The following is an 18166-nucleotide window of genomic DNA, read 5'->3' as shown; positions in this document are numbered from 1 at the left end:
CCACAGTGTCCGTCCTGCTGAGGTTGGGAAACTCTTATCTAATAACCTCAGAGATCAGAGTGAGACGAAGAAGAGAGAATGAGTTTTTCCCAAAGGATGAACTGTTTTAAGAAATGATACACGTGAACCCTGCAATTGTGAAAGCTACCAGCCTTCAGTTCTTACGTGGGATATAATCGTGGCAATCTCTTATAACCCGCTAGTTGCTTTGCCTTTCAGTGATCGTTGGTAAGGCTTTAGGACTTAATTTTAGGGGCACCTGGGTAGCTCAGTCGGTTAAGCGTCTGACTCTTGATTTCAGCTCAGGTCATGATCTCACGGTCCATGAGTTCAAGCCCCACCTGGGGCTCTGCGCAGACAGTGTGGAGCCTGGCTGGGATTCTCTCTCCCTCCCTCTGCCTCTCCCCTACTTGCTTCCTCTTGCTCTCAAAATAAATTAAAAAAAAAAAATCTTGTAAAGACTTAATTTTAGTAAGTGAGAGGTAATGATTTTCAAAAATGCATTAATTTCTTAGGGCTGTATCTGTGGTTATACATTTCTTTATTGTGTCGTGACTACTGGGAGAAATTGCGAGCTATTTTTGAGGAGTATATATGAATTATTCTTGCCTACACTTTGTCAGAGTATATTTATTAGTCCATTCTAAATCATGTTTAATTTGGGTAATGCTTAAAAGAATCACATGCTAGCTTTCTAGTTTTCAAGGATTTGAGCATTGGTATATTGGTTTCTCTGGCCTGGCACATAGCAGGTGCTTAAAAAATACCTTTAAACTGAACTGACATCTTTCTTTTTTTAAGTGGGAGTCCTAAGATCAAAGGAAGTATCTTTCAAAGGGTACCTTTTTTTTTTATGGAAAATGATTGGAGCTGTTAAGAATCAACAAGTTCCCCAAGGCAGTTAGTTGTTAATAATTGGTGGCCCTAAAGGAACTTGAATTTCTAAAGAGACACTTTCACTACTAATCTTCTTGTTCTGTAATAGTCACGCATAGAAAGTTATTATGGCATAATTGTGGACCATGGCAAATGCTAGCACATTTTGATGCATCAGTTATGTGGTTCGGGGGTTACTTGAAAATATGTTAGAGGACCTTGGTGCATTGTCCTATGGGAGATAAGAAAAATGGCGCCAGCATGTTTGGGGGTCTGAAGGCTATGTGGATGGCTCGAAGTTTTGGCAAGGCCTGGGCCCCACCACCAGTATGTTTCAGGAGTAGTTTTCTCTCTGTCCCCAAGGTAGAAATTTCTTGTTATTTCTCTCTCTCCCTCTCTCTTTCTTAAGTGAAATGTTACGAGCACTCTCAATTTATAAAATAAATGAATATAGACTGCTTTCATTAAAAGGGGGGTGATGGCAGTAGAGAGCCTGGGGCCCCATTCATTTCTTTCTGTCAACACATGTCGCCACTGTTGGGCCATGGCTCCCGAGAGCGCTGTTTTCCCATCAAGCTAGCTCGGTGACACTGCAGGTAGAATTTAGAAAGAGCTGATGAAGCCAAGAAAACTTACTTCTTGGCCTTCTGTTTGACCAGGAGCTCCATTTGAAAGGCAGTAGGTGTGGGATAAGTCAGTCAAATACCTGTATGTGCTGAATTTCATAGGCATTGGAGCAAAGCAAGTTCTCTGTTAATGAGAAAGTTGTGTAAATCAGATCATCGTATTTCATGGTCACGCCAGTTAGCTGATTTATTATTTTACAGTCAGAATTGAGATACGCAATTTAAATGTAATCTGGAAGTTCCTTGTAAATACTTAAAACATCTAGATTTAAATAAGTCTGAAAGGACTATTAAAGTGCATTCTGAAAGACCTATCTGGAGAGAAGAATTAAAAATAAGATCGCTTGGGTGCCAGGGTAGCTCAGTTGGTTAAGTGTCCAATTCTTGATTTCAGCTCAGGTCATGATCTCACAGTTTGTGGGAATGAGTTCTATGTTGGGCTCTGGACTGACTGTACAGAGCCTGCTTGGGATTCTGTCTCTCCCTCTCTCTGCCCCTACCCTGCTCACGCTGTCTCTCAAAATAAAATAATAAACTTGAAAAAAAAGAATAAGATGGGGCATCTGGGTGGCTCGGTCGGTTAAGTGTCTGACTCTTGGTTTTGGCTCAGGTCATGACCTCGTGGTTTGTGGGTTCGAGCCCCACGTGGGGCTCCACGCTGACAGTGCGAAGCCTGCTTGAGATTCTCTCTCTCTCTCTCTCTCTCTCTCTCTCTCTCTCTGTCTCTCTCTGGCCCCCCTCTCTGCCCCTCCCCTACTCATGTGTGTTCTGTCTTTCAAAATAAATAATAAACTTTAAAAAAAGTTATAAATCAATAAATAAAAATTTTTTAAATGAAAAGAGTAAGATCACTCAGTTGTCACTAGTTGGAGGGTAGAAGCAAGCAATGGTGGAAATTGAGAAGAGCATGGGAGAGCAGGTAGACAGCTCAAATTTTTTAGGAGGAATGGCTAAATGAGTGGTAGGATGCCAATCAAAAAAAACCAAACAAACAAATTAGGACACACCGACACTGTAAAATCCACTTTTGTGATACACGTCTGCAGAGGGACACCTGCCAGTAAGTGGAATGTAGTATTTCAGGGACACCGGAAGAGGGTGTCGGTATTGTCAGTGAGACCAGGAGGAGTGGGATTGTTCTGGTACATGTGACACGTTTCTCCAGGATTCCCCAGCAGTTTAGGAACTCAGAAAGTATTAAGAAATGGGAAGCTTATACATTTAAGATGAAACCCTAGCACTTAGCTCTACTGTTTAAACTACTCATAGATCTTTTTAGCTTGTCCTCACTAGTGTGTTTTTTTCATTCATTTTGTTTTGTGTATTTATAAATGGAAACGTTTAAAATGCTCTTCTCTTCACCCTTCCAGTTCCTTCTCTTATAATGTGACCATTGTTAAAAGTTTAGATACTTCTTAAAAAAAAAAAAAAAAAGAGGGGACTATACACTATAATTATTTTACAACTCGCTTTTTCAACTTCTTTTTTTTTTAATTTTTTTTTGTTAACATTTATTCATCTTTGAGAGACAGAGAGAAAGAGAGAGAGAGAGAGTGGGTGGAGGAGGAGCAGAGAGAGAGGGAGACACAGAATCTGAAGCAGGCTCCAGGCTCTGAGCTGTCAGCACAGAGCCCAATGCGGGACCCGAACTCACTGGCTGCGAGATCATGACCTGAGCCAAAGTCGGAAGTCGGATGCTTAACTGACTGAGCCACCCAGGCACCCCATCTTTTTCAATTTCTATATCTTGGATATCCCTCTAGGTCAGTGGTTCTCAGATGGGAGAATTTTGCCCCTCGAGAGATAATGTCTGGAGGTATTTTTGATGGTCATGACTGGTCAGGAGAAGGAGAAGTTGCTTCTGGTATCTAGAAGAGGCCAGGGGTGCTATAAACATCCTACCGTGCAAAGGACAGCCTCACAACAAAGAATTATCTGCTCCAAAATGTCAATAGAGCCAAGATTGGAAACCCCATTCTAAGTCAATACACATAAATCTAATTCATTATTTTACAAAGCTTCGTAATACTTATAGGATGCTGGATCATCATTCATTCAACTAGTTTCCTATTGATATTTGCGGCTTCTTATTTAGTGATGATTATATATTTGATATTTAGAAACGAAACGCTCCTATTTGGGTATTTACAACTCATCTGTTTCTTCAAAGAGCAAAAGTAAGTCTTCTCAGAGAGACTCAAAAGAGGAACAGTTAAGAATTCATAGGCTTCTGTATAAAATTAGATTCCGGGTCACTGTGAGTCGAGAGAAATTTGGTTTTGGTAAAAATCACAGACTCACACTAAATGACAAGTCTTCAAGTAAGTTGTTTAAAAGCAGGTCTTCATTTTTTGATTCTTCAAAATTAAAAAAAGAAACAGCAGCAACAACCCTAAAGCCTTTTAAATGACTGCCCACAACAGAAGGGCTGCTCTTGAAGTCACTGCAGTAACTTTCAGAGAAGCTACTTCTGATGATCTCTGCTTCCTCCTCATATGTATTTTTAAAAATCCATTAGTATCTTAAATCATGGCGGGTTGAACGAAAGGTTTCAGAAGAAGAAAGTGATATCCAGTCCTAGAGATGTTGAATGACTTCCAGATGCCATTGACAATGGAATTCAGACTGGGAATGGCCCTCTGGTTAACCACAGAGGGTTTTATAGAAAGGGTGCCCTGAAGCAAACAGATGTTGGCTCTGTGCTTCCCTAAGCCCCTCCTCTCTGCTTGTCAAATGCATTCCTGGAAGGGTCAAGTGAAGACCAGATCCTCCCGCCCTTGTAGAGCTGGGTCTACGGGAATGGTACCAGAAGTATGTGGGAGAATGTTGGAAGACCCACCTGGTAAGCTGGGAAGGAGTAAAACCCCTGCTTCAACCCTTTCCTTCTTGCCTGTTTCCTCAATAAGAAGCCTGAGTTGGACGTTTATCCTTCTTTGCCAATAGGCTTTTATTATTATTTTTTAAAGCCATTTAGTGACAGTTCTAGAGTGAAATAGACTAGGCTGGATGATTTGGTCTTAGTGCTTTTGACCCTTCAACTTTGAGGCAAGAGTCCTTCTAGTTAATGAATGAATAGGGACCATCATCCCGGAATAGGTCAGGCCTGTCTAAGGAACTGCTAACATTTTCAGCTTGTTGACATTTGGGAAAACGGAGAGCTCACCTCCTCGTTGTCTGTTGCCTTTTTAGGACCAGAGCCACACGCAAGTGCCCCAGTACCGTCAGGATCACTCCTTGATCATGAGGTCCATTGTCCACATGACTGATGCTGCTCGCTCTGGGATCATGCCTCCCACTCAGCTCACCACCATCAACCAGTCTCAGCTCAGCGCCCAGTTGGGGTTAAATTTGGGAGGCGCCAATATGCCTCACACGTCTCCTTCACCTCCAGCGAGCAAATCAGCGACACCCTCCCCTTCCAGCTCCATCAATGAAGAGGATGCTGATGAATCCAACAGAGTAAGTTGACTGCCTTAGTGTGTCACGTACCCAAGAATTTCAAATCACCTCATGCTGTGTCTTTGAATTTCATTCATGGTAGTTCCTGCCTTCTCTTCGTGGATTTGGCTAGCATGTAACTTTATGATGGTTTGATTTTTTTCCCCCTCTTTTACTTATTCATTTTTTTTTTTTTTTTTTTTTTTTGTGAAAAGTGTATTCTGCTGGAAATTGGGAGATCTGGCTTCTCCGACTGATTGTAAGGCATCGAACATGTCACTTAACTCATGTAGGCATGATTTTCCCGGTCTGCAGAAGGGAAGGCTTATACTAGATTCCCCAGGAATTCTATACTAAAGTGCTCTGGTTCTAAGTTAATGTCCATGTGGATAAGTTTCATCCAGTTAGTTGGCTGAGCCGCTGTCAAATTGGGGAACCTTGCACCTTGGATGATGTTTATCACTTAGTAAGTTCTAATTGTTGCACATCTCTGCTTTTGTCATGGAGAGTGATGCTCAAATATGCATGGGTTGAAATAAAAACTTAGTTGCAGGTGGGACTTTTATGAATGCCTAGAAAGGTATTCTGTTTCATTAAAGTCACTTGTCCAAGATACACGATTACTCATTCTTTATTCATTATGTGTTGTATACCTACTCTGTGCTTTGCCTTGTACTTGGTTCTGGTGACATAAAGATTTATAAGAGAATTACTACCTCTGGGGCTCCCCACTGGGGACGAAAAGCAATGCTTAAAACTAGCTCCAGATGTGATTAGTGGTATAATTGATGTATCTGGTGTGCTAAGATTGTAATCGATTCTGCTTGGGAGAGTGATTTGAGGAAGACTTTATTGAGAAGGTGATATTTGAATTAGGTCTAAGAGGATACATAAAAGTTTGTGAGGCAGAAGAGAGAGGCCAGCATTCTGGTCGAAGGAGCAATGGAAGTACATGTCAATTTATGAGTGTCATGAACAGTTTGATATGGGGAGGAAAGACATAGGAATTGAAGAAAGCAGTAGCTGAAATGTGGAAGCCTTTCTCCTGCAGGTCACTGAGAGCTGATTAATGATTTGCATAGAGGAATAGCAGAAGCAACTTTATGCTTTAGAAAGATGGCTTTGGCTGTATACAGAATGCGTTACAAAGGGAGGGACGGGAGGAAAGGAAACTAATCAGAAGATCTTTTTGGCATGAAGTGTTTCCTTTTAGCAAAGGAAGGAATGGACAGGGGGTACCAGATCCGTGAGACATATAAGAGGGAGAATCATAAAGTTTTGGTGATCCGCCGGGGTTTGAAGGAATAAAAGATAAATGGGGTTTTAATACGAGAGTTAGCATGGGTATCAGCAAATGAGAGAATCAGCCCAGAGAAAGAAGAATGTTACTTTTTCTCCCATGGAAAAGATGAGAGTTTGGCATGGTATGGGTCGAATTTGATGCACCCACATTTGAGCTAGAACTCAGTTCATTGGAGGGAGAACAACCGATTTGGGGACCATCACACGTAGATAGGAAGACGTGGAAGTAATCAGGATTTCTCAGAGTGCATAAGGAGCCCTGAGCATCATTTATTTTTATTTTTAAGTAGCAAATGGAAAAAGAAGAGCTAGAGAAGGTAGAGAGTGATGAAGTAAGAGGGAAGCAAGGTTAGAATCTATTGCAGGGATTTAAAGGAGGGTTTGATCTGTCCTGACATCTTAGCACCCCACTGGATATGTTAGCACCCTACTGGACACAGATTGGGTGAATGGATGACCAGTCTCTGCTCACACTCAAAAGAACTTTCGTAAGGTAAAGTGAGAAACAGGGATGTGAATAAGGCACAGCTAGGTTACAACTGGCCATGACACAATTCAGATGGATTCCTTTCATTTCACTCACATTTCCACTGATCTAATACTCACTTTTGTACCACACTGAAATTGTCATGGCTAAGGAGAACCTTATCTGTGACTCCTAGCTTACTCCATTTTAAGCAAGAGTCTAGGTTTTGTGTAAAGGCAAGGAATCCAATTTGTTCTCCTTTAAGCAACTGAGCCGAGAAAGAAAGATTAAAATTATCATTGATTGTGTCTCTTTTGGGGAAAATTATTTCCCCACCTTTCCCAACCCTCTTCAGTCAATCACATGCAGGTTCCTGTAGGAGAATTAATTCTAAGATTTTATTTAAACTGCAAGATTCTGCATTTCAGGTTTATTCTTAAAAGGTAATGATGTTTAGGGCACGTCTTGGTTATCCAAGGAAGATATCAAAAGTTGTCAACATTTGAATGCTACTTTACAGGAAGGGAGATTGAGCTCTTTGGGAAAGGTTGCCCTGGAAATCGCTTTCACCTTGCCACTGGTCAGGGCATTATTGCTGCAAACAGTGCCAAGTTTTCTTCCAAGAAACGAATATAGTTGTTGGACTCAATTAGAAAAATCTGTGGTATATGTATATATTTTTTTCCTTGGGGCCAAAGCAGTATTTTTTCACTGAAGGAAAACTTGGCTCCCACTGAAGCTCTAACCGAAAGGCATCTGACAGCCTTACAATAAGTTCAGATTCATTAACTAGAATTAAACAAGTCGCATTGATTCTGAGAATTTAAAAAGGAAAAAAGATTATTGAGAATCATTGCATTCATTATCTGAGTTATGAAAGATGGCATTTTGGAGAAGAGGTGAGATGTGGCTCACCAGCCTCTGAAGTGGGTAAACTACTTGTATGAAGTACGGATGTTGTTCCCACTCAAGTAGCGTGTGTAATAGCCCCGCCGAGAAGCGGACTTGGGATACCCCAACACATTGAGGGTCCAGAGCGCTCAGAAACAAGGCACTAATCAGTTTCCTCCCTGAGAATTTCAGTAATTGGATGGCGTTCCAAATGACTGTCATGCAGAAAGTAATGATACTCTCGGAAAATTTGAATTTAGGATTCAAGACTCAAGGCCATTAAGAACCAATCTGTCAGCAACTTGAGTCTATCTCTGTTGATCTTCCCCACGACTGGCTTTTAAAACTGGTCTTGTCAAACATTTCAGCATTCTTGATGAAGTTAACGGCAAAATGATCTTCAGTATAGTCCTATTATAAACTAGGGGGATAAAACAAGGCTGATGTATCTTTTCTCCTGCTTCTCTGATAAGGATACTTTACGATCATTGACGTTAGATAATGGTAGCAGCAGGTGACTCTGGAGCTCATTGGTATATCAATGTAGGGAGCTATACCCATGTCATGTCTGTGGTTTTGATCTCAGAGAGTTTGTATGATAAGTATGTGTAAAGTATTTACTGTCTCTATGGCAGGATTCTTCTGGGCAGAGTTAGTCACCATATATCATAACTCTTTTCTTATCAGTCTTCTTTGTAGCCTGGGTGATTTTAAGTATCATTTATTGCTCTCAGACTGGTTTTTAGTTCAGTGAAGAATACCAATTTCCTTTCTATCTCCAGTTAAAGGAGTTTTGACATTTTTTAATGTTTCTTGTTATCCTATTCTTCAGAAAGTTTTAATTGCTTAAAGAAATAAAGACGACCTTTCTTTTATTGTGCAAGCTTAGGGATTGTAGCTACTTTCCACTGGCGTTTCTGGAGACCCATTAGCCAAGTAACATTCTGGTAAGATAAAACTTGAAGCTTCAAAAAATCGATTCAGACTGATCATATATATGGCAGGTGACTATGGCAAGGGACCTCATTTCAAATATCTGAATATGATCCACATCCTGAATTATTATTTAGATTTACTTCTAATACCTCTGAAAATGTAAAATATTTTATGCGTACACATGTAATGCACACACACATATGCACACACTTCATTGCCTGGTATAATGTTCTGTTTTTCATTACTCATAATTGCTATTTAGAGCATATGTTGTGAATGTATTGAAGATACTTCTGGGTCTCATTAATCAATGTTCTAAATGCTAATCTCTGCTGTCCAGTTAACTCTAAGAAAACTTACCCCTCCCCTGCTTTTGCCGGTGATTCATCCGTTGATGAATCTGCTTAACAAAACCTTAAAAGAACAATTGTGGCTCTGGTTAGGTCTTGCTGCCTTCTCTGCGAGTACATTCTAGGCAGTGAATTTTCTTCCTGCTTTGCAGGCCATTGGAGAGAAAAGAGCTGCTCCAGATTCTGGCAAGAAGCCCAAGACTCCAAAGAAAAAGAAAAAGAAAGATCCCAATGAGCCCCAGAAGCCAGTGTCAGCATATGCCCTGTTTTTCAGAGACACACAGGCCGCAATTAAAGGTCAAAACCCCAATGCAACCTTTGGAGAGGTCTCGAAAATCGTTGCATCTATGTGGGACAGCCTTGGAGAAGAACAAAAGCAGGTGAGGCAGAGATCCATCGTGACCATAAAATCAAGAAGTTACCAGAGTATTTCTTACATCTTCTCTGAGTGAATGTTCGCTTAATACGACTGTTTCCTATGAAGGCCTTTCTAAGCTGTGGAATTTAGAGACGCAGTTGTGTAAATCTAAGCCGCTCCCCAGGTATATGGATTTCTCGGTCCCCCTTAAGGGTTCGTGTTGGGAACCCATTCAGTGGAGAAATGGGGGAAATTCATGCAATATCCTGCAAGCATAAACTTTTGATGATCATCGTTTCACGTTAGATAATGTGGTATTTGCCCCCTTGGTTCAGAAAGGGCACTACAAACCCATCAGGACCATCCCGCATGCCTTTTCTCTGGTATCTTCCCCAACCTTTGTGCCGTCCCGGTGGGTTTCCAAACTTTGAAGCCGCCTCTGCGAGTCTCAGTACTGTCCCCGGGCATTCAAAATTTTATTCCAAGTTCATTTGAAAGCTTGGCTGTATGAGATGTATTGAGAGATTACCAAGCCGGTGGGAGATACTTCCTTTGGGGCCTCACCTCCTATGCTTCCCTTGAGGCTCCTCCACACAAAGGGAAGTAAGAATGGCTTCCCCACACCTCGCATGAAACTCCAGTGATCATTAATGGGATTTCACGTTATGTGTGCTCAGATGACCAGACCTCCCTTAGGAATAAAATGGAATAGCCATTTCGGGAATGAGGAGTGCCAAGGCCTCGAGTTTTCTTTTACGAATCATGACCTCATTTCTACTCGCTGGTGACTCTGGGATGGTGCAGCTATAGAATTTGCCCATTTGCGGTGAGCTTATTGTTGTAGGTGGCGCACTGATTTTCTGTCCCAGAAATGTAATCCTCAGGGACTGCCAAAGCTGCTGTGTCTTTTACCTCTGGAGAAAAAGGCAGTTGCACTTGGGTCTAACACACTACCATCAGATACCGTTAAGAAAAGGAAGAGCAAATCATGGGATCTGTTTATGTAACTCGTTGGCCTCACTAATGGAAATTTACCACCTTTTAACTATTTCTGCGTTGTTTTTTGTTTTTTTCCTTCAGAAGAATACCGCTAGTTCCATCTTTTTCTCTTAGGTCTTCGCACACCGTACCTGTTGTTGGTGGTATTTTAATCTTCTTACTTGGTGCAGGTTAGACGTGTGTCAGGGCGAAAGAAGACACTGATGGGGAAACTTGTGATTTCCTGTGATTTGAACGATTGGTAGCAAATTTTGCTCTTTTTGCTATACCCCATCTGCTGCCTTAATGCGAGGCCCTCAGCTGGCTCTCTCAAGGCATCTAGGCCACAACCTGAAATCTTTTTTTCTCATTTATCATCGTAAACATCCAAATTGTGCTCCTGTGAGGATGGCAGGGTTTTGTTTTCGTGTGTGTTTTCACGTTTAAAAACCAAAGCCACTGAAACCAGCTTTCTCTGTGAGTTACGTTGTGACCCAATTTGTGCGGCCGTTCTTTTATGGCTGAGAATTTGTAGGCTAACGGTGATGCTAATTGTGTCTTTTAATAGGTTTATAAAAGGAAAACGGAAGCTGCCAAAAAAGAATACCTGAAGGCCTTGGCTGCGTACAGGGCCAGCCTCGTTTCTAAGGTAAACCCGTGCAGGAACGGCCAGTCTCTGAGTTACAGTGTTGAAAACAGCCCAGTGCACTGAACACATACAGGCAGCTCCCCTTTACAGTTGGTAAAAAAAAGAAAAAAAAAAAAAGGCGTCTTGAACAATTCATTAGCTTATTTGTTCCCATTGGAGATTACCTCAGTGATGGCATGAAAAATAGGAGTTCAGTTAAACCGCTGCATCTCCATTGTTTCCAGAAGCTTCACTTTATCTGTGTTGAGACTGTTTAACAAAGCACAAAAATTAAAGACCGATCTCGAATAGCCTCTCATTTTTGCTTTTTGTCAGGGACTGGGATCGGTGTCCGTGTCCTCCATTTAAACTGGGCGGTATTTTGGTCAGGCGGTTTGCGACATCCCATCATAAATTCTCGAGTGCTTCTATTATTGTCCTAGGGGATGTTGCAATTTGACCAAACTGTCCCACATCATATACATAAATAAACCTCACGACTTTTTAAAATAAAATTGGGCTCCAAATACTTAAAAAAAAAAAGGACGTGTATATGTATTTTACATAGAGGAGCAAATGGGCCCTGATGTATTATAAAATGCACCAGTATCCCAAAGCAAATGTCACTCTGGATTATTATTACCTTGATCCAAAAGGAGTGTGAGCGATTACGTTATATTTTAACATTTAATTAACCTTGTCTTTAGCCTCTCAAGAATTTTGAGAGGCTTTGGGGAGAATAATTTGAACTAATGTTTTTGCTCTTGATATATTTCGTCTGGCAATCAGGGCTTCATTTCCACTGTCATGCTTGTTGCCAGAAGTACCACACGAGGCTGCAGGGCATGGTGGGTGTTGCTGGCAAAGCCATTTCAAAAGGGGCTACTTCCGGGGCACCTGGGTGGCTCAGTCGGTTAAGTGTCCAACTCTTGGGTTTCGCCCAGGTGATGATCTTGAGGTTCGTGAGTTCGAGCCCCGTGTCAGGCTGCAGAGCCTGCCTGGGATTCTCTCTCGTCTCTCTCTGCCCCTCCCCTGCTGGCTCGCTTTTTCTCTCTCTCTCAAAATAAACAAACTTTAAAAAAAATTTAAAAAGGGCTTCATTCCTTTTTTCTCTTCTTCCCCTGAGTTGTTTCTTCTTTATATTAAGATCCACTAGCAGCAGCAGCTCAAATCAGATCAAGAGGGGTCCCCCTTGTTTAGCTGTCCGCTGTTGGGACAACTTCCACGTCATTAGAAAGAGAATACAAACATTCATGAGGTCAATAGTGAGACCTTTTTCTGAGACACTGGAAAGACACACATTAAAAGATGTACCAGTTCTGGACTCAGATTTGCCTACTGGCAGAACACAGCCGAATGTGTAGGCTACTGATGTTAAGAATGGAGGTATAGTTGGCTAATTAGATAGAGTGACCCGGCTAGAGGAGCAGTGCACATGTACTTCCTAAGTGGATCATTTATTCATTCATTTACCCAGAAGCAGGCATAGGTGATCTTTGTGTATTAGAGCATGAATAATTGACCACACATGGATTTCAGCCAAGAGGCAGTATCTCAAAAGACATCCAGAAAATAGCAACCATGATTGGGCTCATCGAGTCTGTGACTGATGTGGAAGGGATACCATAAAAGTTATACATCGGGGACTACAGTCACAATTCAGAAGTATGTCAGAATAAAGCTTAGTGAGTCCCCCAAACCAACAGGATGGAATTTAAAAAGAATAAATATAAAGCAGTGTTTGTTTGGGGTATTTGGGTTTTTGTTTTTGTTTTTGTTTTTTTCACTAAGTTAGTGCAGTTTGAGAGCATCCTTCATTTATATTCAGAGTCCTGGCAGGTACCTAAAATAGTCCGTGAAGTAGAAGTTCAGAATAATTTCAGTCCGAACCAAAAGTGTAAAATAGCTTCTAATGTGATGATCATCTCACAGGAAATAGTATCTAATTGTACAGCATGGTGATTAGACCACATCTGAAGTATCGGTTCCATTTTGGAATCCACAATTTAAAGGGGCATGGTAACCAACCAACAAAAGTTAATAGAAGCTTAATATTAAAACACAGGGAGTAAACCTGACAGGCAAGCAAGAACTCTTTCCACTCGCCCACCCATTTCTCTTCACCAGTGCGGTGGTGTCTTAAAGGCACACTGGTGTGATTGGCCAGGTGTCTAAATACAGACTTCCCTTGCAGTTTCATCCTTAAGACTAGCTGGGTGATTTTTAAATATTAGAATATATAAGAATTGTTTTCCAGTTTATATGTAGAACACTGTGTGTATTCTACCTTATGGGTGATTTAATAGTTTTTTAAAGATGATTAATGAGTCTTTGCAGGCTTCTTCTTACCTGAGGACTTTAGAACGTGAACCTCCAGTAGGCATGTAACCCACCAAGCTTCCGTAAAAAATCGGAGAGCTGTCCGCCGATAGCTGGTGTGTCGCCATGATGATGTGTTCAAACATAATCCATCAACAATGGCCTCTCCTCCATTGAGTGACTGTCAACATAAGATCACCACTCATAAGATCCTTCTACTAGTAGAGTTTATAAATGGGAGTAATAAAAAGCTGGAAGTAAACATGCAGTATCATTGAAGAGTGGATGCCAGCTTGATGCCTCCAAGGTGCTCCCACTCTCCCCTTCCAAAAACACCTAAGTTTGTGAAGAACAAGAGAAGAAAATAGCCAGCAAGAGCAATCACTTCAATCACGGTTACATTAGTAAAAGAATTTATCTTTGTGGAGGTGATTACGTATTTTTAGTGCAAAATGTAATAGCCTCTCTCCGTGTTGAGCCTCAGATCAGATCAGTTGTTTATCTTATGACAGGTTATTCAGACACCCGAGTGTTGAACGTTCTCCCCTGACCTAGGACTCCTGTGATAAATTCTGGAAATCTTTGAAGATATTGGGTAAACTAAAACATCTCTTAAGCCATAAAATACTTGCATTTAGTATCTCTAAGGAATTCAGTGACATTCCTCCTATATTCAAGTGAGCATTGTCATACACTGCCTGGAAGTGTAGGGCTTTGACATTTTCTAGTAGTAGTTTTCTGGTAATAATTGTTAATTAATAAAAAATAGCTAACATTTACTAAAGGCATCCCCTGTGCCACACGCTATTCTAAATGCTTGACAACATAGGAATTAATTTAATTCTCACAACCTCTACATAAGGTAAATACCATAACACCCCGTTTTATAGGTAAGGAAACTGAGGAACAGGCGGGTGAATTAACTTGCCCAGAGTCATGAAGCTGCCAAGTAGTGGGGCACAATTTGAACTCCCCGGCAGTCTATTGTCTTTTCAGTATGAGTCATAGTGATGAGGGTTAGCTCAGGCTTCACTGCTGGAGGTATGTCGTTTCTTGAACATGTGTATCAGTTATCTTTTGCTACCTTGTGCTGTGTAACACCCAGCCACAAAGCCCAGTGACTTGAAAAGACAAGCATGTGTCTCAGAGGGCGTCAGTGAACTGGCTGGTTCTTCAATCCAGGCCTGACTGGGCAGGATCCACCAGTCCTGCTCATTGGTCTGCAGTCGGCAGGGGGGTTGGACCTGGCTGGGGCTCGTTCACGGACAAGGCAGTTGGCTGGCTGGCTGGCTTTTGAGTGGTGACTGGGCCCTGTGCCCCTTGTCACGCACATGGTGATGGCAGATGCCTAGAGAGGGTACAAGGCCAGCCCGATTCAAGGGGTAAGGAATTTGACTCTACCTTTTGGGGGCGGGGGGGGGGGGGGGCTGAAAAGTCAAAGGACAGGAAAATGGAGTCCAGGGAAGAAAAATGGTGGTCACTTTTTTTTTTTTTAAACCAATTTGCAGTACTTAAAAACAGTTGACTGTTTTAAATTCTTGGGTATTTTAATATCTGGGGATTTTCTCCCCCCAAATGCAGGCTGCTGCCGAATCCGCAGAAGCCCAGACCATTCGCTCCGTTCAGCAGACCCTGGCGTCCACCAATCTGACATCCTCGCTCCTTCTCAACCCTCCGCTGTCGCAGCACGGGACCGTATCCGCCTCACCTCAGACTCTCCAGCAGTCGCTCCCCAGGTCCATCGCCCCCAAACCCCTAACCATGAGACTCCCCATGAACCAGATCGTCACGTCGGTCACCATCGCCGCCAACATGCCCTCGAACATTGGGGCCCCGCTGATAAGCTCCATGGGGACGACCCTGGTGGGCTCGGCGTCCTCCGCCCAGGGGAGCCCTTCCGTGCAAACCCAGCAGCAGCACCTGCAGAGGCAGCAGCAGCAGCTCCAGCAGCACCAAATGCAGCAGCAGCTCCAGCAGCAGATGCAGCAGCAGCATTTCCAGCACCACCTGCAGCAGCACCTGCAGCAGCAGCAGCAGCACCTGCAGCAGCAGCTCAGCCAGCAGCAGCTGCAGCAGCAGCTGCAGCAGCAGCTCCAGCTGCAGCAGCTGCAGCAGCACATGCAGCACCCGCCTCAGCCCTCTCCTCGGCAGCCCTCCCCGGTCACCTCCCAGATGACGTCCCCCATCCCCGCCATCGGGAGCCCGCAGCCAGCCTCTCAGCAGCACCAGTCACAGATACAGTCTCAGCCACAGACTCCGGTGTTGTCCCAGGTCAGTATTTTCTGAAGGCGCCCGCGGCAGGCGCGCCCGGATTGGCGCGCGCGCGCGCGCGCGGAGGCGAGTGGCGGAGGAGGGTAACCCGAACGCGGCCGAAGCTTGTAAGTGGCGGTCGGTTATGCAGAAACGTGTCACAGATCACATGGTCCTCTCAAGTGTCTATTAGATAGGCAATAAGAACACAGTGTAGCCGAGTATCACCTTCTAGCTGACTGTAAATCACTTTGTTTTTAAACAAGAAAAGCTGTGCTCTTTTATGTGATGCCTTTTTTATTTATTCAGGCTATACCTACAATATGTGAATCAAACCGTTTAATGAATCCTGGGACGTACTGAGGACTCTAAACTGGCCTCTCTGAGTCATAGAAAACGGCCTTATTTCTCCAGAAGTGAATAAACCGCACTTCCAGGCTATTTGAACTTCCGGAGCCCTAAAAATAAAAAGCACAGTGGTAATTACCTGACATAGGAAGATCCAGTTTCATACAAACATTTGTATGACGTGAATAGTTGATGGCATTTTTTTGTCATGAAAAAAAAGATAATGTAAATCACAGACTTTTGCCAAAGCTCTTATTTTTTTTTCCTAAATCTCTCCAGAAAAAAAAAAATACAAGTGATTAGATTCAATTATTGACTTATTTCCACTTTTTTAACCCATGACTTCTCCAAATCAAACCACAGTATATGTTGTAACGATATCTATGGCCACTGTTAGCCCATTATGTTCATCCCAATTAGAAGAAAAGAATGTGAATATTATATTCTGTGTTTTGAGTGACAAGTTTCGAAAATAAAAACACTGTATTTTTAAAAGGGAAATGCACTTAAATGAAAACAGTTATTACAAAAGTTAAGATTTAAAAAAAAATGCAAGAGTTTTTATTATGATGTAATACCGGTAGAATATTTAAAAGGCGCACCACATCTGAATAATCAATGTAAATATTTTCTTTCAAAGTTGTAAGTTTTCATATCATGTGTTGTAAAGTTTTCATACATGAGGCTTTAACGTAAACACTGGTGACATAAACCATTCATTGCTACGTTGCTTATTGTGTTTTTATGCTGTTTTATACTTTTTTATGAGTTATGATAGCAGCGATTAAGTTGTTTGTATTTTGCTTAACTAAAACAAAAAATGCTTTTATCTTGCTATAGAATAAACACATTTCAGTAAAAACTGTGGACTGTATTTTGATGCAACAACCAGGAAAATGTTCACTTTTCAAATAAAATGATATGTCAAATTTCACTTTCGGTTCCTTGAATACGTATACGATGGGAAAACAGGCCACCTACCAACTTTTCTTGAGCCAACGCATCATACTCTGTTTTCAATCGGAAATCGGATACTCATTGCAAAGAATTCGGGTTGCGTGGCCCACACCCAGGACCTCTTAAAAAATGGAAAATATTTTTTTTTAACGATCCTTTTGTTAAGATGCAAGTGACAGGTAAGTATAGGGGAAAAGGCAATTGTCTTCTCTTTGGGGCCAGAACTTGCCGGCAGTGTGTTGGTACTGCTGGCAAAAGGAGTGGCGAATGCTGATTCTTAAGCCAAAATAATTATTTCAGTGCTCATTTCTTCCCCCCTTTTCTTGCTCTGTAGTGGCTCCTCTTTGAGAACAGTGTGACCACTATCCCCAGTTGTCTTGCATGATTAATTACAGCATCTGTCCTGTCAGAAGCTATAATGAAGAGGTCTTGATAAAAATTGCAAATTACCACTGGCAACAGTCTTAAACTGTTTATGATAAAATGAAAATTAAAAACAGCAAGTGTCAGCCCTGACCAGAATCCTAATCTAGGAAACATGAGGGTGTGAGTAGGGTGTCCGTAGCTCCCGTGCACAAGACATTCAGACATAATGGAATATGGATTCCTCAAAGTTGTTGTTGTATTTTCAAAGAATATTTACTGTATGTTGTGGGCTATGAATAATGAATTCAGCTTTCAATATTTCATAGTCCTCTCGTACTCTGTATTATGTACAAATATTGAACAGCAAGAGATTCTAATTATAAATTTATAGATTTCTTGCTGTAGAAAAATTTATGTCTAAATTGAAGCTTTTCATAAGATGTATTAGTTGACAGGTATCAGTGTTCAAACAGTCTTAGAATGATGCCTAATCACATCTACAAGGAGGCAATTGTGTTCCACAAAGAAATGATCTGCTTGCCTCGGACCCATCAGAAGGAGAGCTGATGGTAAGAGATTTTCTGTGAATTGAAACTAACATTACATAACAATAAGAACCATTTTATATTCTGTTGTGAAACCTTTAGACAAACGTCTTCAAAATTAATTGCTAAACTACATGTGACAGTAATTGTGTATTAGTTCTGTCATTGTCATTTTGAAAACCCATGAAGTATTGCTTGGGAAAAAAATGTCACTAGTGATAAGACTTAATTGCAAGCGAAGTCTGTTTTCAACTGTTTGCAGTTAGAAGCAGGTGTTGTAACATCTATTAAATGATTTTGTAAATCTTGGGTTTTATCACATTTGATTAAATGCTGCTAAGCCACTGACGGTCAATTTCAAGGCAAAAAAAAAAAATAGCTTAATTACGACAGTTTAAGAAAATTAATCATCAGGCAAAACTGTATGTTTAAAATGTCAAAAGACTTGAATCATGAAAAGAATTCTCCAACCTTGTCACCAGATTATTTTTCTCAGAATTCACTAAGGCATATTATGAATCAACTTGTATTT

At 41.5% G+C, this 18166-nt stretch overlaps 1 protein-coding gene across 1 annotated transcript in view; it reads left to right on the top strand.

Annotated features, from left to right (window-relative positions):
- Positions 1 to 16700, top strand: part of TOX3 (TOX high mobility group box family member 3) — a 29785-nt gene extending 13085 nt beyond the window's left edge. Inside the window, exons 3-6 of the mRNA XM_049622014.1 lie at positions 4692 to 4961; positions 9038 to 9265; positions 10790 to 10870; positions 14750 to 16700. Coding sequence (XP_049477971.1) covers positions 4692 to 4961; positions 9038 to 9265; positions 10790 to 10870; positions 14750 to 15454 — 1284 coding nt within the window. The 3' untranslated portion in view covers positions 15455 to 16700. The remainder of the gene's footprint in view (positions 1 to 4691; positions 4962 to 9037; positions 9266 to 10789; positions 10871 to 14749) is intronic.
- Positions 16701 to 18166: the final 1466 nt, after the last annotated feature.

The sequence above is a fragment of the Panthera uncia genome (genome assembly GCF_023721935.1).
Source record: "Panthera uncia isolate 11264 chromosome E2 unlocalized genomic scaffold, Puncia_PCG_1.0 HiC_scaffold_19, whole genome shotgun sequence".
Classification (NCBI taxonomy): Eukaryota; Metazoa; Chordata; class Mammalia; order Carnivora; family Felidae; genus Panthera; species Panthera uncia.
This window is presented reverse-complemented; position numbering and strand designations above follow the sequence as displayed.